The 27,113-nt window shown below is 38.9% G+C and overlaps 1 protein-coding gene across 2 annotated transcripts in view; it reads right to left on the reverse strand.

Annotated features, from left to right (window-relative positions):
• LOC133570887 (low-density lipoprotein receptor-related protein 1-like) overlaps positions 1–27,113 on the reverse strand; it is a 281,878-nt gene that overhangs the window by 100,248 nt on the left and 154,517 nt on the right. For both annotated transcript variants that reach the window (XM_061923679.1, XM_061923678.1), the window contains exons 7-12: positions 21,122–21,284; positions 18,636–18,858; positions 10,997–11,186; positions 10,767–10,910; positions 8,170–8,406; positions 7,913–8,093 (exon numbers count right to left, since the gene is read on the reverse strand). In XM_061923679.1, the coding sequence (XP_061779663.1) occupies positions 7,913–8,093; positions 8,170–8,406; positions 10,767–10,910; positions 10,997–11,186; positions 18,636–18,858; positions 21,122–21,284 (1,138 nt within the window). The remainder of the gene's footprint in view (positions 1–7,912; positions 8,094–8,169; positions 8,407–10,766; positions 10,911–10,996; positions 11,187–18,635; positions 18,859–21,121; positions 21,285–27,113) is intronic.

The raw sequence follows: 27,113 nt of genomic DNA on the forward strand, positions 1-27,113 counted from the left end.
TCGCAAAACGGTCATTAGTTTTGATAAATCACATTGCGTGTGCTAAATAATATGTGCATCTTCTCTGTCCCAGCATTGTGTGGGTTTTGATCATCAGCATATATTTTGCATATTAATTAAAACAGAGACGCAAAACAGATTGCTCGCCTTATTCTGCTCTCTTAACAGACGCAATCCACTTTGCACACGTTGAGTAGATCCGCTTTGCGTGTGTTGTAGTACCTTTAACCTTAAGCAATTCGGCCCTTAATGTGTTAAAGGCCTACTGAAATGACATTTTTTTAATTAAACGGGAATAGCAGATCCATTCTATGTGTCATACTTGATCATTTCGCGATATTGCCATATTTTTGCTGAAAGGATTTAGTATAGAACAACGACGATAAAGTTCGCAACTTTTGGTCGTTGATAAAAAAAAAGCCTTGCCTGTACCGGAAGTAGCGTGACGTCACAAGTTGAAAGTCTCCTCACATTTCCCCATTGTTTACACCAGCAGCGAGAGCGATTGGGACCAAGAAAGCGACGATTACCCCATTAATTTGAGCCAGGATGAAAGATTTGTGGATGAGGAAAGTGAGAGTGAAGTATTAGAGTGGACGTATCTTTTTTCGCTCTGACCGTAACTTAGGTACAAGGGCTCATTGGATTCCACACTCTCTCCTTTTTCTATTGTGGATCACGGATTTGTATTTTAAACCACCTCGGATACTATATCCTCTTGAAAATGAGAGTCGAGAACGCGAAATGGACATTCACAGTGACTTTTATCTCCACGACAATACATCGGTGAAGCACTTTAGCTACGGAGCTAACGTGATAGCATCGGGCTTAACTGCAGATAGAAACAAAATAAATAAACCCCTGACTGGAAGGATAGACAGAAAATCAACAATGCTATTAAACCATGGACCTGTAACTACACGGGTAATGCTTTCCAGCCTGGCGAAGCTTAACAATGCTGTTGCTAACGACGCCATTGAATCTTAACTTAGCTACGGACCTCGACAGAGCTATGATAAAAACATTAGCTCTCCACCTACGGCAACCCTCATCTGCTCATCAACACCGAAGCTCACCTGCGTTCCAGCGATCGACGGAGCGACGAAGGACTTCACCCGATCATCGATGCGGTCGGCGGCTAGCGTCGGATAGCGCGTCTGCTATCCAAGTCAAAGTCCTCCTGGTTGTGTTGCTGTAGCCAGACGCTAATACGCCGATCGCATCTACAGCTTTCTTCTTTGCAGTCTCCATTGTTCATTAAACAAATTGCAAAAGATTCACCAACACAGACGTCCAGAATACTGTGGAATTTTGCGATGAAAACTGAGCTTTTTGTATTGGATACAATGGCGTCCCAATACTTCCGTTTCAACCATCGACGTCACGCGCATACGTCATCATACCTAGACGTTTTCAACCGGAAGTTTCGCAGGAAATTTTAAATTGCACTTTATAAGTTAACCTGGCCGTATTGGCATGTGTTGCAATGTTAAGATTTCATCATTGATATATAAACTATCAGACTGCGTGGTCGGCAGTAGTGGGTTTCAGTAGGCCTTTAAAGCCAAACACAAATCTGTATAAGACCCCTCTAAGGACATTTAAATTGTTGGTGATATGCGTTCTATAAGAGTTAAAAGGACTGTCCTAATACTTTTGTTCACAGAGTGTATTTCATCCCCATTCGTCTCAATTCCCACCCCGCCCCCTCTCTGCAAATATCTTTTCTTCTCCCTTTTCTTCCTGAGCCTGATGGATTTCAGACATTAGTGCAGACGAGTGTGTTTCCCCGTGGGGAGCATGGACACACATCACGCTGCCACTAGCAAACTAAATGTGTGAATGTGTGTGTGTGTGTGTGTGTGTGTGTGTGTGTGAGTGTGTTTTGTGAGCATGTATTTCTCAGGAGACAGCCCAGGAGGTCATTGCAATAAGACTCATCCATACACAGGCAGATTATTCTGTGTTTGAGAGTGGGAGAGACAGATGAGTGCCTGTGTGTCACTAAGCTACTCTACTGCACAGAGATGAGCTTCAATGCGTACGTTTTGCAATGATAACCAGAGTGAAGATATGGTGACGGAAGAGGAAAACATTCGTAGAAGTGTTCGTTGGTCCCAAAGCTTTTATACCGAGGGTATGTTTTTGTAAACAGGAAGAGAACCGAGTACAATTCACATACACAGATGTGGATCGAGGAATGTGCTTCCCGATCCTGCGAGAGACAGCATTCTCCAACATTTTCTACAACTTCTTACTGAATAATGCATGAAACCAAATGATTCATGCAATAACTGCGAACATACGTGTGCAATATGTGCAATTTGGCGTTAACCTACATTAGAATTGCTCTGCCCTTCCAGTTGTTAGTAGGTTAACACAGGGGTCGGCAACTGAAAATGTTGAAAGAGCCATATTGGACCGAAAATACAAAAAAAAAAATCTGTCTGGAGCCGCGAAAAATTAAAAGCCTTGTATAAGTGCTATAATGAAGACAACCCATTATGTAAGTGTCTATATTAGCCAACTATCAAAATGACTATGTGTCATAGGCTGACGCAAAACTTTGTTGACAGAAATGTTGAAATGTAGTATTTATTCTACACATTTTTACAACATTATTTTGAAATCATTAGTAAAATGGAGGCTTCTCAGAGAGTGAGATTACGGCCAAAGGTTTAGCTGTGCAGCCAATATTAGATAATGTGTTATGTGTTATGAGACATGCAAATATAAATTGAATTAAGAGGACTTAAAGGAAATTAATTGAGTTCAAATATACCTACAAACGAGGCATAATGATGCAATATGTACATACAGTTAGCCTAAATAGCATGCTAGCATCAATTAGCTTGCAGTAATGCAGTGACCAAATATGCCAGATTATCACCCCAACAAGTCAATAACATCAACAAAGCTCACCTTTGTGCCTTCACACACAACAATAAAAGTTTGGTGGACAAAATGAGACAAAAAAGGAGTGGCATAAAACACGTTTTAGAAAGTCAGAGAAAGTTGTACATGTAAACAAACTACGGTGAGTTCAAGGACCGCCAAAATTAGTAGGACAAAACGGCACTCGCCAAATAGTCTCTAGCATGTTTAATATAAACAGTGTGATTTCTAACAATAAGGGAGGTTTGTGTCATGTTTGTCCTTACAAAGAAACCATATTAAAACAAAAAATATATTTTTCCCTAATTTTTTTCTATTTTTTATAAATTTTTGAAAAAGCTCTAGAGAGCCACTAGGCCGGCGCTAAAGAGCCGCATGCGGCTCTAAAGCCGCGGGTTGCCGACCCCCGGGTTAACAGAAGGCAATGGTAAAAGAGGAGATCACACACTGTGCTTTCCAGGAACAGAAATGAGCGGCATATCTTTCCAAGGGACAACACTATATGCACCTTGTATATCATTTAAAGTATCCAGTGTACAGCTTGTATTGATTTACCCTCCTCCGAAATAAGCCAGCCATTATTGTCCAACTAGCTGGCGACTCAAGTTAAATTTGAGATTGTCGATGCTGGCGTGCCGAATCTGGTTGTTTGTCTATTTGTGTCATGTAATTAGCCACGTGTACAGGAACATCATTTATTTAATCTGATCATCATTCGAATTAGAATGTTACTGTGTACATGGAACCTGAAAAAAATGATTATGACATGCATTTTCATGCATCACACCTTAAATCGAAATACTTTACTTTGAAGTGCACACAACCTAACATAAACGGAAAGATGTGTTAAAGGACGCATATGTAATAATTTCATTTCAAGTCATCATTAAATGACCCTGATATGTCAAAAGGCATTAATAAATCATGTTATTTTCGAATACCTCTTTAACTGATAACAGTAGTTCAGCCGGGATATGCTCATTTCAAAATTAGATTTACAGTACCAAAATCTTGTTATTGTTTTCATTACAATGTCCCGCCTGCCACCGTTTGACCAATTAGAAAGTCCGTGAGTGTGTCACATCCAGGTTGACACACTCACACACCGCCCTATTCGTCTAGCTACTGCCACTGGTAAAGTTACTAAACATGTCAGACCTTAGTAAATCTATAAGGCGTCGTTACGATTCTCAACTTATTCATGACAAAGCCAGGAACAAAACGAGGATTTGTATCAGTGATGCCTTTGGAAGATGGAGACGATTGAAGGCGGAGAAGATTTTTCCATCTGACGCCTAACTTGCGAATTTCCTCCTTGATAGGTAAGTAAAGCATTTACGTTGTCTTATTACCGTATTTTTCGGAGTATAAGTCGCTCTGGAGTATAAGTCGCACCGGCCGAAAATGCATAATAAAGAAGGAAAAAAACATATATAAGTCGCACTGGAGTACAAGTCGCATTATTTGGGGACATTTATTTGATAAAACCCAACACCAAGAATAGACATTTGAAAGGTAATTTAAAATAAATAAAGAATAGTGAACAACAGGCTGAATAAATGTACGTTATATGATGCATAAATAACCAACTGAGAACGTGCCTGGTATGTTAACGTAACATATTATGGTAAGAGTCATTCAAATAACTATAACATATAGAACATGCTATACGTTTACCAAACAATCTGTCACTCCTAATCGCTAAATCCCATAAAATCTTATACGTCTAGTCTCTTATGTGAATGAGCTAAATAATATTATTTGATATTTTACGATAATGTGTTATTTTTTTACACCTAAGTCGCTCCTGAGTATAAGTCGCACTCCCGGCCAAACTATGAAAAAAACTGTGACTTATAGTCCAAAAAATACGGTACTTGTAATAAATGGAAATGGACATTTTGTATGTAAACTGTATTGTTCAATACAGTCTATGACAGGGATCGGCAACCCGCGGCTCCGGAGCCACATGCGGCTCTTTGATCACTCTGATGCGGCTCAGCTGTATACTTGCCGACCCTCCCAATTTTCCCGGGAGATTTCCGGATTTCAGTGCCTCTCGCAGCAAACTCCCGGGATTAATATTCTACGATTTTCACCCTAACAATAATACTAAGGGCGTACCATGATGGTACAGCATTCAGCGCCTTCTACAATCTGTACAAACAGCGTGCAAGCCCAGCCTTTTGTTGTATGTATCTTCTACTTGCACACGTAAGTGACAGCAAGGCATACTTGGTCAACAGCCACACAGGTTACACTGACGGTGGCCATATAAAACAACTTTAACACTCTTACTAATAATGCGCCACACTTTGAACCAAAACCAAACAAGAATGACAAACACATTTCGGGAGAACATCTGCACCTTAACACAACATAAACACAACAGAACAAATACCCAGAATCCCATGCAGCCCTGACTCTTCCGAGCTACATTATACACCCCTGCTACCACCAAACCCCCCACCCCCCCACCCCCGTGCGTCGGTTGAGGTGGGCGGGGTTTGGTAGCAGGGGTGTATAATGTAGCCCGGAAGAGTCAGGGCTGCATGGGATTCTGGGTATTTGTTCTGTTGTGTTTATGTTGTGTTACGGTGCAGATGTTCTCCCGAAATGTGTTTGTCATTCTTGTTTGATGTGGGTTCACAGTGTGGCGCATATTAGTAAGAGTGTTAAAGTTTATACCGCCACCGTCAGTGTAACCTGTGTGGTTGTTGACCAAGTATGCCTTGCTGTCATTTACGTGAGCAAGCAGAAGTCCCATAACACGTGTGGCTGGGCCGGCACGCTGGATGTAGTGGGCGCTAAATGCTGTACTATCACGGCACGTTCGAGAGAATAGTTTCCCTGAAAATCGTAGTATGCTGGAAAAATCGGGAGGGTTGACAAGTATGACACTGTCAAGCACCATTCATACAAAACTCGAGACCCTTGGTTTATACATAGCACAAAGCAAAAAAAAACTTTGTATGCAGTTTCATTTCATTTTAAATTTCAAAAGATTTTTGTGGCTCCCATTGATTTCTTTGATTTGTGAAAATGGCTCTTTGACTGGTAAAGGTTGCCGACCCCTGGTCTATGATCTTGTCTAACAAAGCTAGTATGTTTGTGCAACGAATGTTTAGGAACGAAGCACCATCACACTAGTGTAATGTTTAGCATGCTAGCACGGCTGTCATCATGGCAATGTGAAACGTATGGAGACAGCCATGATAAAATAATTCGTCATTCGTGTAGCCTGTAGGCATACCTTGGTAAATGTCTCCTCTTTAGTTTTGGGCATACATTAGGCTGCTAACCATGCTCTACTTATTTGCACCAGTATAACCATTGCTAGCGTTGGTTGTAGTTTGTTTTAGTCTTTGTTTTCTGATAGTACTGACAATAACTACATGATTGCCGGTATAGCTCGGTTGGTAGAGCGGCCGTGCCAGCAACTTGAGGGTTGCAGGTTCGATCCCCGCTTCCGCCATTCTAGTCACTGCCGTTGTGTCCTTGGGCAAAACACTTTACCCACCTGCTCCCAGTGCCACCCACACTGGTTTAAATGTAACTTAGATATTGGGTTTCACAATGTAAAGCGCTTTGAGTCACTTGAGAAAAAGCGCTATATAAATGTAATTCATTTCATTTGTTGTGATATTGTACGCAGGTATAACTTACTTCTTCCTGAAAATAACCTAATTTCTGTGTAAAATGTGTTGGTTAGAGATTTATTATAGACAAAACACTTGTCTTTTCAGCTATTACGGTCCCAGCACCTCAACCCCTAGTAAGAGGCAGTGGAAGTTTGAAGTTCCTTGGAATAGCCCAGTCAATCGAGCTGGATTTGGCTGTGTATCTGGCAACCTCAGTCAGGGAGAGAGGGAGTGTACTACAGAATTTAGACCGTGATTGCAGTACCATTTCTGGCGACATTATTACATATGGCACCTTTAATATTTGTGCTATGGCGCCATCTTTTGGAGAAGTTCACTCACTCCAGGTGCTGAAGAAGCAGTAGACTTGCACTGTAAACAAACATGGATTTGTACATTCCTGCTTGTCCGACGTTATCACAGTATTTATTTTATCATTTTTTCCTTCTGTTCACTACTTTTGTTTTACCTCTCGTTTTTAAATAAAGCTGTTCTGTGCTTTTTATGTTGTGATTATGTATGGGTTGCAGCGTGTCTTCATGTTACGACGTTCTGTGTATGTGTTTGAGGCTAGCAGTTACCACTTGGAGTAGCTGTAATGTTGTGAATAACTGGATCCCTTCTTTTATTGTTACACCGACACATAACACTCCAGATCGCGGGGGTGCTGGAGCCTATTCCAGCTGGATTTGAGCGGACAAGTCGCCACCTCATCGCAGGGCCAACACAGATAGACAGACAACATTCACACTAACATTCACACACTAGGACCAATTTTTTGTGTTGCCAATCAACCTATCCCCAGGTGCACGTCTTTGAAGGTGGGAGGATGCCGGAGTTCCCGGAGAGAACCCACAGAGTCACGGGGAGAACATGCAAACTCCACACAGAAAGATCCCGAGCCGAGACTATTCAATTGAGTCCCCATCCACCACCAAAGTATATCTGACATCAAAGACATGCGCAGCAAGGATAATTTTAAACCGAATTTCGGAAGCTGTGTTTTCATGTGCTCCAATCCAAATGACTATCGGCATAAAACACTCGCCTTGATAGGTATGCAATTTTGATCTGAACATGTGTGATCGGGTCAGAACACTCCGAATGGCGTGTTTACATGAAGCATTTTTATTCCGGTTAGGCTTTTAATCCGACTAAATGTGTCCATGTGCACATAGCTATTGACTGGTCAAAAGTCTCTCTAAACGTCCCCAAAAGTCAGGTGGCATAGACTTCAGCTTACCTATGAGTCGAATGAGGACAAGCAGTATAGAAAAAACGATCAGTGTGTATGCCAGTGTTATAATTCCTGCTTTTGTCTTGAGCTATAATAAATTGCCAGAGTATAATAGCATCATGCTGCCTCTAGCCCTTACCCATGGAGAGGGTCCACCACAATGGCGCGAGGGTGAGTCATTTTATCTTCGATTAGAGTCTTGCGAGTCTGGGAGGCTTTTTCCAGCCGGGCCACACTGATGGTTTTTTTGGGCCCGTCGTCTGTCCAGTACAAGTTGTCGGCCATCCAGTCCACAGCAATGCCCTCCACCGTGTGGATCCCTGTGATGAATCCATGCTATTAGTCTACTCAGCCTCTTGTAGGTGATTTTTGTTCCCCACTGGTGTCAAAACCTACCTTCTTTCAGAATGGTGTCCCTCTCTGTCCCATCGATCTTCTGCCTCCCAATGATGTAGTTGGTGGCATCAGCAAAGTAGATGAACTCGGTCTCAGCATGAAAGTCCAGAGCTCTGGGCTTCATCAGATTCTCGATAGGGATCATGTACTCATCAGGCACCTTGGCATTCATGTCCATGCCCCTGATGACGCCTGGGCGACCCTTGCCATAGACCAAGAAGAGCTCATGTTCTGGCTCTGTAGCGAGAAGGATTTAACAGCAGTAATAATAATTAATGATGGAAATAACACACTGACGTGCTTGTTAGAAGGAATTAACAAATTAAATGAGAGGCATGAATAAAAATCTAGAATTAAGTTTGACCAACTTAGAGGTGATGCAGCAGCAGCTCAAAATTAATGGATGGATGGATCTTTGACAGTCCAAATTGAAACACTTAAAAAAAATCTTATGGCTCCCAAGAAGCCAGAAAAATATGTAATATTTATCCTGCCTGTCAGGTTTGTCACTGACAGTTTAGTTATGTTTTGAGTTTTTCCTCTGTCTGTCTTTATTTCCTGTAAGTGCTCTTATTTTGGTTCTATTTCCTGCTTGTCTCCCTGAGTACTGTCCCCTCAGCTGTGGCTGATTGGCACCTGGCCACACCTGGTGTCAATCAGCCAGCTACTATTTAGTCCTGCTTTGCCCTCCAGTTAGGGCTGGAGTATTGTCATTATGATTGTCAATGTCATTAATACTTGTCGTTGTAGCTGTGTCTACTTCTGTTCACTTTGCTCATGTCATAGTTCCTTCGTGTCACAGTAAGTGTTTGTTTCTTGTCCACAGTTAGCCTTTGTGCTAGGTTTTGTTCATAGCCAAGTTTGTTCTCCGCCTTGTGCGCGCCTTTTGTTTGTACCCTTTTGTTTGTTCTTGTTTTAGTGTTAAATTAAATCATGTTTTCCTGCCCAATGCCTGCCGCCATCTCTGCATCATGGGGTTCGTCACCTACACACTCTGACACTGCCAAGGAAAGTATAATGTGTGATTTTTTAATTATTTATTTTAGTTTGTTTTTGTTTTTTTTAAATAAAACTCTGTTTAAAGTAGGGCTGTTAAAATTAAGGTGTTAATATGTGATTAATTATTTAAAAAAATATTGCATTACCTAAATGAATGAAACTGCCTGTGCCATTGCACAGGCAGTGATCACGTCACACGCCAGTGTGATTAAAGTTAAAGCGACGTGCTCTGCGCCCTTCAAAACAAAATCGGATGGAAATTTACATAAAACTGAGGTAATTAGTTAGTATTGCAGCGACAAACTATCTTATCGTCGGCGCACATCAAGTTTAAAATATCATCTTAAAGCGAAACATGAACGTGAGAATGGCGTCGCGAGCGTGAATACTACATGGACAGCAAACAGAAGACAACAAACTATGCTGGCTGAATTTATCTGCGTTTACCACAGCGAAATTAAATAATGCCTTTTCAAAATGGATAGCCATTTAACATCTGTGAAGACTAAGTGCTGAAAATGGTTGACATTTCTTTAAACAACTGGTTAAACTACGGGAGAATAAATGCAGATGTAAATGGTCCACGATGTAAAGTTGTTTATGAGTGTGTTTACTACATTATTTATTATTATTATTAGCCTTTATTTAACCAGGTAAAATCCCATTGAGATCAAAGATCTCTTTTCCAAGGGAGACCTGGCCAAAAGGGCAGCAGCAAGGTTACATTAAAAACAGTAAACAAATACATAAAACATCACATTTACAACATTAAAACTTGCTCACATGACACATGTGCATACAGACAAGGTAGACTGCAGTCCTTTCACAGAAGCTTTAAACTCATTCAACGTAACTAGGGTTTGAAGTTTAATATTCGATTGTAGGTTATTCCAAGCCTTCGGTGCTGAAAACCTAAATGCTTTCTTGCCCAGTTCAGTTCTTACTTTGGGGACGACAAATTGCAGAACATTCTTTGAACGAAGATTGTGACTTCCTTGTTTCTTTGTTAAAAGACAAGACAGATAAGATGGAGTGATACCCAGAATGGTTTTGTAGATGAAAACATACCAATGATTGAGGCGTCGAGCACATAAAGATGTCCAGTTAACCATTGAGTATAACACACAATGGTGAGTAAGGGGAGCGCAGTTGGTGATGAATCTCAGTGCCCTGTGGTAATGTACTGTACATCTGTACCTAGTTTGCTATATTATTGCAGAGACTTTAAATAAAGTGTGCATCATTTTCATACTTACTGTCACCAGGTTTTGAGCAAATCAATGACTTGCAGTTCAGTGAAAACGTTCTTGTATGACATTCCGACTACCAAATTGCATTTATATCCAAATTTGGGGTATTTTCTTAAGCACATTTTATTTATGCAAGCAAATAACCTGTGATTAATCATAATGAATCACAGTTCAAGAGTGTGATTAATCTGTTAAAAAAGAATCACTAGACACCCCTAGTTTAAAGATTTCAGTGTGTGTGAAAGTACTTTTTGAGCACATTCAACAATACTGTGATAATAACGATAACAATAACCGTGATATGAAATGTTTACGTCCCGTGACCCAATTTGAACGATTGCTACTCACTTTTGCAGGACTTGCCGTCGCTTCCCAAGCTAAAGCCGGAACGACAGCGGCATGTCCGGGTTTTGTGTCCGTTTCCAAGCAGACAGATGTCTGAGCAACCTCCCGCTTTTCCAAACTGGTCCACCTCACAAGCGTGGCTTCGAACTGCAAAGGAGCGGGTGGGGGATGTCACACAAAAACCGAATGTGCTAATCGTAGACATGCTTGTATGTGAGAGAAAAGACACGCACCGGGTGGTTGGCGTCTTTGATGGTAGACATGCAGCGCGCCTCCCTTGTCAACGCGTGTCACCACCTGGTAGTCTGTGCTGTTGAAGCGGTTGATGCGTATCACGCTGGTTTTGGGCAGCATGTTAGCGTTGTCCGAGTTGGTGGCGTACAGGTAGTTTTCGAACACAGTCAGGCCATACAGATGCTCGATCTTTAAGAACGAAGACAAAATATGTACAGCAGATGCAATAATGTGTGACATTCCCTAAAGTAACCAATTAGATTACGTCAATATAATCCACTATGCTACACAAAGCCACTCGGGCGCACAGCTGTATGAATTCTGGTAAGGGGTGCAATGATTTATATAAATAGAGTAAATCTGAGTAAATCGAGTTGGCTAGCAGGAGTCATGGCTAACGATAGTGTCAAGGAGAAGCCTTTGCTTGAAAAGAAAAACCTATTCTGTTTGAGAAAACTTGACCTTACGGGTGAAATATGGTAGCAGTGGATGGTGGATAACACAAAAGCAGCAATGGCGCTGCAAGGTGAAACTATAAGTGCTTTAATTTAGGCAAGGCGAGGCAAGGCAACTTTATTTGTATAGCGCTTTTCATACACAAGGCAGACTCAAAGTGCTTCACAGACAACAAAGTGAAATGAAAGAAAAAAAATTTAAATTTACTAGCATTTAATGGCAAGAAAATAATCCTTCACACTATTCAAACTGGTGTCTGCTGTCTTGTACAAACATTTTACTTTAAAACCGAGGTACATACCGAACTGTGATTATGTTATATTGTGATGTGTTAACAAATGTATTATTGTGGTTGTAGAACCGCACTTCAACACCGGGTGAGTTGTTTATAACATTTGGTTCCTTCCATTTAATGGTCATTTATTTTGAATATGCTTAGCACACAACACGCATTTACACAATTTAACTGGAGTAGGAAGAAGCAGAGCTTATTTAAAACTTAAAAACACACCTGTTTCTAGGTATTGGAACCGAATTTTACTTTTGATAGGCATCGACCGAATTCCATCAGTACTACCGGGTATCAATTCACCTAAAATCTAACGATGCTATATTTCCACACCTTTGTTGCAAATGGCGTTATATCCAGTTAAAGACGAGGCTGCCTCAAACACTTGGCAGGCAAACATGCACTCAAGCAGCACTCAGAGTGGACTCAGTCGAACTCTCTCTCAGGTAATGTTGCATATTTGAATTCCAACAAAGCAAGTATGCCTGACAGAAAACACTCGAACATAAATTAAGGTTACATTTTTCAAAATTCTCTAGTTCGATGCTAAATTACATTGTTTTTGCCAATAACATGCTACTGATTAGCATTTGCGATTTTACATGGCATGTTCAACACCTCTAAATGTGTTAATGAAGACCGCAACTAAGATGTACGTTATAATCAAACGGCTGGTGTGTAATAAATACAATAATTACAATTTAAAAATTGTTTAGGGCGCAAGAAAAGACTAGATTCAGCGTAATGGCAAAGACTACTCCCTGACTAGGCAACTCACCGTAGTCTATACACTACTGCCATCTAACATCCTTGAATTGCATTTGCATGCACCGTCTACTATATAATACTTGCAAATGAGACTCAAAAGTGTAAGAAAACAAGATACAACAACTGAACAGCACATTTATCATTATCAACTCACTGTTAAATATTAAACCATGAACCCACACAGAAGTACAGAAAAATGATATTGATTCTGCTTTTAACATTTTCAAACTTTCACACATAGTATTAAGTCACATTATAATCTTTTAACCTTGCATTGTGTATGTACTTAAAAACTGCATTTGCTCTGTTTTCAGTGTGTGTTTTTACTGTTATATTTGCTAAATTATACACGTGTATTTCTTTTTATCATGTAAAGCATCTTTGAGTTTTTGAAAAATGCTCTATAAATAAAATGTATTATATTATCAATATTATTATTATTATTTCTTAATACCACTCCTTCCAGCAATTCCTGATATTCTACAAAATATGACAATTCTAGACTCTGTTTTTGCAGTGCACATTCAAAGGCTTCTCATTACTACTCGTAAAGTTGCTTGAGGACGAGTTACTGTCGTCTATCGGTTTAATGGCAACTAGAAGAAGGAACATGGTTTAGCAGCTCTGTCTGTAGGTCCAAAGCAACAAACAAGCGCTTGCTGCCCTCCCAGGAAAATGGATGGACACACTAGTAGACTTAAAAGGCAGGAATGGAAAGGTAGGACAGTAACTCTAATAGCTTAATGGTTCAAATAATGATGCGTCCACACACACACACGCACATGTACACACACACACACACATACACACCTCTGTCTCGGTGAAAGAGACACACAGACTTATTATGTTCCTATCACAGGCTGGAGGGCATATTGCTGCTATGGTGATACAGGGAACGTGAAGCCATTATTTTAAGACTTTCAAGAAACACCAATTTTTCCGTCTCTGTTCATCTCAAATGGTCTTCTGCAAGTTGACTCGTTTCTAACTAAGAAGCTGCCTTTATTAAATGACATGATCATTGATTCATTAATTTGATCATATTTAAAGGGTTTGATTGATTGATTAATTCAGTCGATTATGCGGAAGTGATTGTTGATTGATCATGTCATGGGGTGCACTTCTTGGCTGCAACCAGCAGAGGCGCTGTTGATTCAGTCCTATCAGAGACAGGGCGCCATGACTGCTACTAACTTTAAGCTGACGCTAAATATATCCTGTGGTGTACCTCAGGGATCAATACTAGGACCTAAATTATTCAATCTATATATAAATGACATTTGTAAAGTTACAAAAGATTTAAAGTTAGTATTATTTGCGGATGATACAACAGCGTTTTGTTCAGGAGAGAATACACAGAAGATACTACAAATAATAACAGAAGAAATTAACAAATTAAAAAGATGGTTTGACAAAAACAGACTATCGTTGAATCTCAGTAAAACTAAAATAATGCTATTTGGTAACAGTAGAAGAGAAAGTCAAACACAAATACAAATAGACGGAATAGAAATTGAAAGAGTAAATGAAACCAAATTTCTAGGTATAATGATTGATGATAAATTGAACTGGAAATCTCACGTAAAAAATATACAACATAAAGTAGCAAGAAACACGTCAATAATGAATAAAGCAAAACATGTTCTAGACAAAAAATCACTTCATATTCTCTACTGCTCACTAGTGTTACCATATCTGAGTTATTGTGCAGAAATATGGGGAAATAATTACAAAAGTACACTTCATTCATTAACGGTGTTACAAAAAAGATCAGTTAGAATAATACATAATGTTGGATATAGAGAACACACAAATCCTTTATTTATTGAATCAAAGATTCTGAAATTCTACGACATAGTGAATTTGCAAACAGCTAAAATTATACACAAAGCAAACTATAACCTGCTACCCAAGAATATACAACAATTCTTCTCAAAAAAAGAGGAGAAATATAATCTTAGAGAGAAATGTAATTTAAAACATTTGTATGCACGTACAACACTTAAGACCTTCAGTATATCAGTATGTGGAATTAAATTATGGAATGGATTAAGCAAAGCAATCAAACAATGTACCGTACTAATATGATCCACTTCAAGAAACTCTTCAAACTTAAAGTGTTTACAAAGTACAAAGAAGAAGAACCATGATAAACATTCTGAATTTATTTAACTCATCCATTCTTTCATTCTTTCACTCACAAAATAATCTTACTTATCTCAACATATGAAATGTAACTTACTTCACCAATTATTATTTATTTACTTATTTTATTGTGATTACTTATGGAGTATATTGTGAATAAATTGAGAACAGGAAGTGAACAAAAGTTTTAGCAACTGTCATGTAAAAGAAAAGGGGTAGGATTAAATAAGCTTTGCTTCTTCCTACTCCTTTTCGAACATGTTGAAAAGAGAAACTGGAGATTGTGATGTATCATGTTGTATACTTGCATGTTCGAAATAAACTCAAACTCAAACTCAAACTCAAACGCTATGTGTCTATGCCCTGGGGCTGCTCCACCCGTGAAAAATGTAGAAAGCTTTTACATCGCTTTACCCGCAATCCGGAAGTATGGGAAGTGAAGGTTCGCCGTCAACACTGGAGAGCCACCAACTACGGTGTCTTGTGTGAGGTAAACACAGGAACAAATATGTGCGTTTTGTTCAGGAGAGAACACAGCAAAGCTAATACAAATAATGAAAGAAATTAACAAATCAAAGCGATGATTTGGCAAAAACAGACTATCCGTGAATGTCAGTAAAACTAAAATAATGTTGTTTGGTAACAGCAGATGAGAAAGTCGAACACAAATACAAATAGACATTGTAAGTAGAGATGTCCGATAATGGCTTTTTTGCCGATATCCGATATTCCGATATTGTCCAACTCTTAATTACCAATAACAATATCAACCGATACCGATATATACAGTCGTGGAATTAACACATTATTATGCCTAATTTTGTTGTGATGCCTCGCTGGATGCATTAAACAATGTAACAAGGTTTTCCAAAATAAATCAACTCAAGTTATGGAAAAAAATGCCAACATGGCACTCCCATATTTATTATTGAAGTCACAAAGTGCATTATTTTTTTAACATGCCTCAAAACATCAGCTTGGAATTTGGGACATGAAGAGTTTGCGGTGGACGGGGTTGGGGGGGTTGCGGGGGGTATATTGTAGCGTCCCAGAAGAGTTAGTGCTGCAAGGGGTTCTGGGTATTTATTCTGTTGTGTTTATGTTGTGTTACGGTGCGGATGTTCTCCCGAAATGTGTTTGTCATTCTTGTTTGGTGTGGGTTCACAGTGTGGCACATATTTGTAACAGTGTTAAAGTTGTTTATACGGCCACCCTCAGTGTGACTTGTATGGCTGTTGATCAGGTATGCCTTGCATTCACTTGTGTGTGTGAAAAGCCATAGATATTATGTGACTGGACCGGCACGCAAAGGCAGTGCCTTTAAGGTTTTTTGGCGCTCTGTACTTCTTCCTACGTCCGTGTACACAGCGGCGTTTTAAAAAGTCATAAATTTTACTTTTTGAAACCGATATCAATAATTTTCGATATTACATTTTAAAGCATTTATCGGCCGATAATATCGGCAGTCCGATATTATCGGACATCTCTAATTGTAAGACTAAAAGAAACCAGATTTGGGGTGTTATAATAGATGATGGTGAATCATAAAGTTTGTCTAAGTCTAAAAGCACAGACATAGCGCAGTGACTACAAACACAGGCAGCCACCACAGTTGACATATCTCATTCATACAAAAGTCATAACTTCTCCTTGATTGTTGGTCCAAAGCTAATGAAGATTTTGTCAAAAAACTATTTTTTTGGTCTTTCTGTATATTTTTGTTGTTTCTTGCCCTGTCGGGTGCGTGTCGGGGGGCCTTCTGGTCACTAAACACTGCATAGTGCATCAAATATGGCTGCAAAATTCTACTTTGACGAAATAGAAGCATGTTTTTTGGTAACTTTATGAGCAGGAGTATGTTTAGAACTACATATAGACATATTATTTTGGTTTATTTCGTCAGAAAAACTAACGTCAAAACGACAGCAATTGCATGCATCCCGTCATTGGTGGCAGTCGTGGCGCCTGTTGTTTAGTTGGCCATACTCTCTTATTACACGATTCTGAGCCCTGTGTCTGGGACTGTATATATTTTAGTCTCCTGTTTTTTATCTCTTGTGTCTGTGCTGGTGTATTTGGCTGCCTTATTAACATTAAGGTAAAATATGGACTACAGATGAAAAATAGCCTCTGGGTTAATGCTGACTTTTTTAAAAACTCATGTACTGTAGCATGTGTGTTATGATTAGGGATGTCCGATAAATGCGTTAAAATGTAATATCGGAAATTATCGGTATAATTTTTTTATTATCGGTATTGTTTTTTTATTTATTTTTTTTTTATTAAATCAACACAAAAAACACAAGATACACTTACAATTAGTGCACCAACCCAAAAAAACCTCCCTCCCCCATTTACACTCATTCACACAAAAGGGTTGTTTCTTTCTGTTATTAATATTCTGGTTCCTACATTATATATCAATATATATCAATACAGTCTGCAAGGGATACAGTCCGTAAGCACACATGATTGTGCGTGCTGCTGGTCCACTAATAGTACGAACCTTTAATAGTTAATTTTACTAATTTTCATTAATTACTAGTTTCTATGTAACTGTTTTTATATTGTTTTACTTTCTTTTTTATTCAAGAAAATGTTTTTAATTTATCTATCTTATTTTATTGATTTTTTTTAAAAGTACCTTATCTTCACCATACCTGGTTGTCCAAATTAGGCATAATAATGTGTTAATTCCACGACTGCATATATCGGTTGATATCGGTATCGGTTGATATCGGTATCGGTAATCAAAGAGTTGGACAATATCGGAATATCGGATATCGGCAAAAAGCCATTCCTAGTTATGATATTGCATTGTTATGATATTGCATTGTTATTTAATCTAGTCTCAACTGATTCACAGTCTAAACCCGCCATGGTCAAATAACAGCCTGCAGGTGGCCCTTTAAAGGTTTTTAATCCGGCTAACACAACTTTTTCAATTTATTTTAATGCAATACTGTATTTTTTCTTATATTAAACCCAAATATGCTGAAAACAGCTTCAATGTTGTTTTCTAACTAGCAAAAGACTTGAACCAATTACATTTAAAGTGTAAATATTTCTAACTCATTCACTATTTTATTGAACCTTTGTATTGGTTCATTAGCCATCACGATTATTATGCAATTATTGAATAATAATTAATTTCAATGAAGCATTAATTAGTTATGATTAATAATTACTGTAGCTTAGACTTATTTTTCCATTGAATGGGTTTGGGTTCAGGTTTAATGTTATGGAATTGTTCACTATGGTAATATATTTACATTCAAAAGCATGTTTAAAACTTTTACATTAACTTTTAATTTTTAGTAATACATCACATTCTGATGTATTTATATGTTTTGTGTCATTTGGGACGGCGTGGCGCAGTGGAAGAATGGCCGTGCACGACCCAAGGGTCCCTGGTTCAATCCCCACCTAGTACCAACCTCGTCATGTCCGTTGTGTCCTGAGCAAGACACTTCACCCTTGCTCCTGATGGGTGCTGGTTAGTGCCTTGCATGGCAGCTCCCTCCATCAGTGTGTGAATGTGTGTGTGAATGGGTAAATGTGGAAGTAGTGTCAAAGCGCTTTGAGTACCTTGAAGGTAGAAAAGTGCTATACAAGTACAACCCATTTATCATTTATTTATTTCCTATACAAGTATTAACTATTTTATACACTGGTATATGTTTTTTAGTCTGTAAAGCGTTCTACAGATAAAATGTATTATTAATAATATTTATGGCTTTGTGCCTGTCTGTGCCCTGAGGCTGCCTGCTGAAATAAAGCCATTACTTCCCACAGATCACTGTGATTGTCAGGCAAATGGCTTTAAGAGGCACCACATTGATATTCGACAAGATTGATCAGCTGCTCTGATACAAAAGTGAATGTCATCCATCCTTCTGCACTCATCCTTTACCCTGAGCGCACGACTACGTGTCTTGACATTAATAAAGACTTGTAGAGGTGTTCATTGTGTTACTTACCAGAAGGCCTTGAATGATGGTGTGGCGGTTCTTGCCTTCGTAGTCAACGACCTCGATGTAGTCCAGGTAGGCATCGGCCCAGTACACCAGCCTGCTGACGAGATCCAGCGTGATGCCATGGGGGAACACAATCTTACTGTCCACAAGCTTGGTCCGGTTCTGGCCGTCCATGTCGCAACGTTCCACCTTGGGGATTTGACCGTAGTCTGTGAAGAACACCTTCCTGAGGAGAGACAGAGAGCAGACTTCAGATCGGCTGACTTTGGAACAATAGTGATTTTGCAGATGTTGGGTGGGGGAACTGTGTTATAATTACTATGTTTACTTTCTATTACTTGTTTTGGAGTATCGGCACAGTTTGAATACATCCTACAGTTTGTTATAGTTTTACTAGGGATGGACTTAAGTTAAAGTTAAAGTCCCAACGATAGTCACACACACACTAGGTGTGGTGAAATTATCCTCTGCATTTGACCCATCCCCATGTTCACACCCTGGGAGGTAAGGGGAGCAGTGAGCAACAGCGGTGGCCGCGCTCGGGAATCATTTGGTGATTCAACCCCCAATTCCAACCCTTGATGCCGAATGCCAAGCAGGGAGGTAATGGGTTCCATTTTTATAGTCTTTGGTATGACTGGGCCGGGGTTTGAATTCACGACCTTCCAGTCTCAGGGCGGACACTCTAACCACAAGGCCACTGAGCAGGTTATATATGTATATGTATATGTATATATTTATATTTCTATACAGACTATATCCATTTATATATTTATATACAGACTATATAAATATTAATAGTCAAGCAAATACTGATAAATTCCTGCTTCTCAAAACTAATACTGATAACTTAGTTATGCGTATATTTTTTTTATTTAAATTTAAGTGTCGTTTGTGCACACCTGAAGGTAAGGAAGATTCAAACAAAGGTGAATTTGACAAAGTGTCCCTATAGATTTCCTGACAAAAACCAGTATGGTAAAGAGCTGGTTGTCCAGCAGCATCATTTCCATGATGAAATCACACTTTGCTTGAGCCCTCAAGTTGTCTCTGACAGACTTGTTGCACTTTTCAAATGTTGCTGCGATAGGAACAAGCCTTGACCCTTTCTCTGCAGCTGGCTTTAGGGCAGCTTCTTTAGGAGCAGCGCTATCAAAACACTGTCATAGCTATGCTATTGACGCCATGTTTGTTTACAACAGTCCTTCTCGAATGGTGGGGCGGACCCCCTCTGGGAGGGCGCAGTGTGATGCCGTACTAGAATACGATGAAACGTACGTATGTAGCACTTGGCTTCACTGTAACCACGGTGGGAGACGAGGAAAGGCCGGTGTGTTGTTTCCTTTAATGTTAATAAGCTTGCAATGTTATGCAGAGGTATAGTTATAACAGGCTTACATAGGAGAAAAGAAACGCTTGATTTGCTCACCCTAACCCACCAACAGAAGAGTATGGGCAATCTCTTTTTTTATATCAGTTATTGAAGCAATTTTTTTTTTAATGTAATCGGTTTTATCGTGGAATGTCATAATTCCTCACATCAGCCCAATGATAGGTACTATTTTATAGTCTATAGTTTTTTCCTGAGTGAAAAAAAAGACCACAAACATTAATGACTACTATTTTGCTAAAAACTACAATAAAATAAAAACAAAATAACATAACAACAGATAAAACTATTTTAAAATAGTTGAGTTGGGTTAAGTTTTTTCTTGCCCTGATGTGGGATCTGAGCCGAGGATGTCTTTTTTTTTTAATGTAATCGGTTTTATCGTGGAATGTCATAATTCCTCATATCAGCCCAATGATAGGTACTATTTTATAGTCTATAGTTTTTTCCTGAGTGAAAAAAAAGACCACAAACATTAATGACTACTATTTTGCTAAAAATTACAATAATAAAATAAAAACAAAATAACATAACAACAGATAAAACTATTTTAAAATAGTTGAGTTGGATTGAGTTTTTTCTTGCCCTGATGTGGGATCTGTCATTGTGGCTTGTGCAGCCCTTTGAGACACTTGTGATTAAGGGCTATATAAATACACTTTGATTGGTTTATTGATTGATTGATAAAGAGATAAAATCTATATAGTAGAATCTTTTTTTTTCTCTTTTTGACCTTCCTGAGAGAGATCACAAATCAGTAAAGAACAAAACATTTCTTTTAGCTTAGCTGATTTTGGTGTTGGAAGAACAACATAGAGCGATTTAGGAATTAAAAGGCGCCATGTAGCAACATGTGGACGCCCTTCTATTTTTCCTCCCATTACACACAGTCGTGTAAACACACAGTCTTGCATAACACAGCCACACTTTCGGTAAATCAGTTGGAATTTGCTTTTGTCATGCTGTGGACCACAAAACATCTGCGCTCGTTTAATCCTCCAATTCCAATAACATCGACTTTATTTGCCATTTAGGGGAGCAATGCAGGTGAGTAGCTGGCACTGTGCTTGAGTATGAGGAGGTATAGGATGATACTGACCCCATGGTGGGGTCCAGGGCGATGCCTTTGGGGTTGTAAAGCTCCTGGTCCAGAAGGGTAACACATGTCTGTCCATCCTTGTCACACGCAAAGATCCTGTCGTCCACGTCATCAACAAAGTAGAAGTTTCCGGTAAGCCAGTCAATGGCCATCTGCTCCACATCTGCACAGAGACAGGGATCGTAGGGGGTGGGCGGGAAATTTATTTTAGTCCTTAAATTCTTGCGGACTTGTAAAAGAACTTGAACATGTAAGGTTGACCCGTAAATACGCCTAGCAAGATAGTTAAGAGGTTCCACTCATGATCATATGATGAAGTGACATTGAGTCTTCATCATATGATTGTGATGAAACATAATGAGCCATCAAATTACCGATGGGCCTGAAGTACCTTTGAGCTTTGGACAAGAGGAGATTTGAGTGACGAATGTGCTAAGTATCAGAGAGCACGCGTGTATGGCGTCACATCCCATGCAGACTTTGGGGAAACAGTAAAAAGCTCAAACAAAGTTCAGGAGTGTTGAGGGAGGAGGAAAAACAAAGACTGCTCTATGCAGAGGGTGTGAGCGAGGAAAAAACAGTGGAACAGGCTCGTGCAAAATTTCAGAAGTTTTCATTCGAATTCATGTCTTTTCGATAACTGGAGTTTGAATTGGCTCTATCACACAGTATGTTGAATTTGAGCTACAGGATGTGGAATTAATTTTCTTGCATTCATCAAGAAACAAAGGAGAAACTGTCACTTTGATAAAAGTTTTGACTAAAATACTAAACATACTAGGAAAAGTATTGTAAAAAAGTGTTTGATCAGCAGTGCCGATTAATGCCTTTTAATGCAAATCACAAACTTTCATGTGTCTCTATAACAGTGGTTCTTAACCTGGGTTCGATCGAACCCTAGGGGTTCGGTGAGTCAGCATCAGGGGTTCGGTGGAGCCGACTCATCATGTAAATAAAAACTTCTCCCTATCCGCATGTTACGGATACGGCAGAAGTCACACTGATTTGCAGGTGTGTAATTTGTTGTGAGTTTATGCGCTGTGTTGGTTTTGTTCTTTGAACAAGGTGATGTTCATGCACGGTTCATTTTGTGCAACAGTAAAAAAACATAACTTTGTCTTGAATTAGAAAAAAATATATACATATATATTTTTTTCACTGAAGAAGGGTTTGGTGAATGGGCATATGAAACTGGTGGGGTTCGGTACCTCCAACAAAGTTAAGAACCACTGCTCTATAATCAGTGTGGATTTGCTTCCTTAAGTTATTAATATCCACCTCCATTATAGCAAAGAAACTGCATTTCTTAGTATCTTAAGTATCATTATCAAGTAGCATTATCACTGGAGGTACCATTGGTATCAGGTGATCTCACACATGGATGGTAGGAATCGGAAGCCCTGATTGTAATATCCCTAAAATACTTTTCAAACACTAACATCAAGAACAGGTTCCTTCGATTTTGATCACTTAAGAGTAAATATCCATCCATTCATCCATTTTCTACCGCTTGTCCCTCCCGAGTGCTGGAGCCAATATAATAGTCCTGGGGATTGAAGTATTTTCCCACCATTTGAACAATTGCAAGTTAAATACATCAAATTACGTTGTCTGTTTTATAGAAGATGTTTTTTTAATTTTTCATTGTCGATAAAATACGTTTGCTGTAATGTGTACAGGAGATTCAAAATAATTTTTCTATGAAATTTCTCAAACTCTGGAACACACAAATCAATCGGAATTCGATTAAGTCAAATCTACTTTATTCAATTTAAATTGGATTTGCAATTATACTTTCTGTTTGCAACCTCTAGGCAAATTTGTGGTTTTGCATAACCACAATGGAAGAAAAAATGTGACTCTTTGTCATACTTGCCAACCCTCCCGAATTTTCCGGGAGACTCCCGAAATTCAGCGCCTCTCCCGAAAACCTCCCGGGACAAATATTCTCCCGAAAATCTCCCGATTTTCAGCCGGAGCTGGAGGCCACGCCCCCTCCAGCTCCATGCGGACCTGAGTGAGGACAGCCTTTTTTCACGACGGGAGGACAACAGGGTGACAAGAACTAAATCATCCAGACTAGAGATAAATTGTATTATTATGTTTATCTTACCTAAAAATAAATATATTTATTAATTTAAAAAAAAGAAAAACTAAATACATTTTTACTATATTTTGCTAAAAACATCAAAATTAATTGTATTTTTATTTTTATTTTTTCTGACTCCTTATTACATCCAGGCATTAGAATTATACATTAAAATAAACCTATTTGAAATAATTAATTTTAAATTATCATAATAATTCATTTAAAATGACCATATTATTATTAAATAATATTATTAAAATAATTGCTTGTTTATCAACAACTTTAGCATTTTATTCATTACATTTTGAAGCTCTCAGAAGCCAAGTTATGTTATATTCCTTAAGATTTATTTATGCAAGTTTGAAGTATCAATTATCTAAACACAGTTTTGTTTGCATATTTTCAGGATATATATATATATATATATATATATATATATATATATATATATATATATGTATGAAATACTTGACTTGGTGAATTCTAGTTGTCAATATACTCCTCCCCTCTTAACCACGCCCCCAACCACGCCCTGCCCCACCCCCGACCTCCCGAAATCGGAGGTCTCAGGGTTGGCAAGTATGCTCTTTGTTGATTACTTCCTCTTTTCCTGCGTACTTCAACATGCCACAGAAGCCAAATACTTCCCAGCATGATGTACTTTGTTTACTGTAATGATGACGTCATGACTTGTGTTTGTATTTCTTGCACAATCCGGGCTAACTGAAATCAAAACAGCATACCTCACCTTAGCATCTAAATGCAAAACAGCAGATGAAAGTCAGCTCAAAAAGATCAATGTGTCAACGCCAGGGGGAAGTGTGAGCAGTTCACGCGTCACTGGATGCAAACCTCAGCGTTGGACCATGTACAACAAGCTTTCCAATCAGTTGTATTTTTGCACATTGCAGCGAATGTGGCTGATGCAATTCGAAGGCTGAACAATGGCTCCATGCTATTGCAGGGGCTGTCATGTGTCAGCACTGTGGAACAATGCAAAACACCAGGAGGACCAAGATCTGCCTGCAAGCTGGTTAGAGTGGATGCAAGCCACATAAGATGTCAGCATGAATCAAAGAAGAAAAATCAGCTTCGGAAGCGGATGCAAATAATGCAACAACGGCGACAATAATTGGGGTCCAATCCTGCTCATTTCAGGGTCTTTTCAATTGATATTGGAGGGTTTTTTTTTCCACAAACCACAAGTTGTGTATATAATAAATCTACATTCTTCCCCTTTTGGCTGACACATTGGGATTCCACAGCCTTCTCCCTGATCATGCCTACTCTATTACGATTGGCCAGGGGTCAAAGGATGCCCCCCTCAACTGGTTATCAGCAAAGAGTATAAAAGAGTGGAGGAATATTCCAGAATACGGTGTTGAACTGTGCTTTGTTAACAAATAGGGGTGTAGCAATACAACTTTTTTTTTTTTTTTACTTTTACTCTACTTATTTTGTGGTGTGGAATGTTAGAAAATGCTTGATCAAGTGAAATTACTCAAACAGAACAATGGTAGGGATGAAAAAGACTAATCTATTTATTAATAACTGTCTTGAATGGACTTATACAGTCTTTAAATAGAAGTGGAGTAGTAATTTTTTTTGGCGGTAATTCATTAATTTAAACAAAGTAAATTGAATGGTGGGGACACATTTGCTCCTGGATACTTAAAAAAATAAATTGTAGTTTGGAGACTTTGTATGTGTAAGTAAAATGCGACTATAATTATTTGATACTTGTTTATATTGACAAATGTTGTGTTTAAATGTGCCATATGTAATAATTTCATGTCAAATCATCATTAAATGGCCCTGATATGTCAAAAGGTATTAATAAATCATGTTCTTTTCAAAATACCTTTATAACTGATAATAGTAGTTCAGCCGGGATACGCTAATTTCAAAATTAGATTTACAGCACCGAAATATTGTTCTTTTTTTTCATTTCGATGCCCCGCCCTCCACCGTTTGACCAATTAAAAAGTCAATGAGTGTGTCACATCCAGCTTGCCAGTTACACACCGCACTCTTCGTCGAGCTACTGCCACTGGTAAAGTTACTAAACATGTCAGACCTTAGTAAATTTAAAGGGGGCCTTACGATTCTCAACTTGTTCATGACAAAGCCAGGAACAAAACAAGGATTTTTATCGGGGATGCCTTTCAAAGATGGAGACGATTGAAGGCGGAGAAGATTTTTTTCATCTGACACCAAACTTGCTAATTTCCTACTTGATAGGTAAATAAGGCAATTTACTTGCAATAAATGGAAATGGACATTTGGTATATAAACTATATTGTCCAATATAGTCTATGATCTTGTCTAACAAAGCTAGTATGTACAGTACGTGCAACGAATGCTTTAGAATAGAATAGAATGGACTTTATCGTCATTATATTTGCATATAACGAGATTCAGGACTCCAATTTAAGGTGCGGTAGTGGGAACAAATATGGGATAAAAATAAATTACACAAGAAGTAATAAAGATAAAACTAAGAATTGAAATAAACAGACTACTATCCAATACAAATAATAAGCAATCCTGTACAATATACAAAATACTGTATAATATACAGAGCAAGACAAGAGTACCGGAGTAATAAATAACAATCAGTGTCGGATGTATTGCACTCGAAGGGTAATATTGCACAGTAGGGTATTAGGGTAGGACATTGTATAGGGGTGAATTATTTATTTTTTATTTTTCATTTATATTTGCATGCTAGTCCGGTCAATGACCCATCGACATATAGGCTAACTGGGGAAATATATGCACGTTAGCCTGTGTGTCGATGTGTCATCCAACTGACAGGGCAAATTATATTTTCGACAAATAAAACCTATGTGGATATGGGTAGTGTCAGTGCCTATTTCGTTCTCAAAATGCTGATACGCATATCTCATTATACCGTTCGTTGCTCCATCCCTATGATGCAAGCAAATATAGTCAAATACTTTTTGCTGATACCAGCTATCCGATATCAGGATATCAGGGCAACCTTAATAGCAAAACGACAAATGTCTGGGAGGCGGCGAGAGCAGAGTATCAATGACTGTGAGGTAGGTCTTTAGCTCCACCGGAAACCAAATATCTCCCCATCGCCACTTTACTCCGGTTTGGATACACAATTCTCACATCCGTAAATATGCTTTCTGGCTGCCGTTTTCAAGAAACAGCGACCAGTGATATTGAGCAGACATGCTCCTCTTGGACACCTGGACTGTATTACATGGACTTCCTAAAGTTGTGACGTGAAAAATTCCAACCTCATGTTTATGGTTCTTCCACATCATGTAAAACACGAACAGTACTTTTTTCGACATAAACAAGAGTCTGAGAAGTAATGTGTAATAGGATGTAGGAGGGGCTTTGACACTTCCAACAGCACAGGAGATGAAAAAGAAGTGTGTGAGCGACAGACAGAAAGTGGAATGGGGAGGAGGGCTTCACAAACCACAAGACGTCTATTTTTACAGCTGCCCTGTGCTCCCTCCAGAAGTGTCCTCACACAAACACAAACAAGCCAGATATGGGGCTGCAGTGGTGCAGCAGGGGTCCTCGGGTCATGAAGTACTTTGGCTGAAATGGGTCACAGCAATGATTAAAGAGTGCATTTCTCACACCAACACAAGAGCTCTGGTAAAGAGGAAACGACAAAGCAGATTCTTTGGCAAAAAGCTGTTTTTGACCAATAAATCTTGTCTCCGGTCGCAGCGTTGTCAATGTTGCAAGTGTTTTGGTTTGAGTTTGAAAAGGAATGAAAAGGGGCAGAATGTGAGGAAAAAATAGAAGACTGAGGTAAAGCTGGGAGGGAAAAGGAGAGATCTGATTTCCACCAGGGAAACTTGGCCATTGTGCCGCATTTCTGAGGTTTATGGGAGTCAGCGGCCGTATTCC

This window comes from Nerophis lumbriciformis, linkage group LG28, assembly GCF_033978685.3.
Source record: "Nerophis lumbriciformis linkage group LG28, RoL_Nlum_v2.1, whole genome shotgun sequence".
Taxonomy (NCBI): domain Eukaryota; kingdom Metazoa; phylum Chordata; class Actinopteri; order Syngnathiformes; family Syngnathidae; genus Nerophis; species Nerophis lumbriciformis.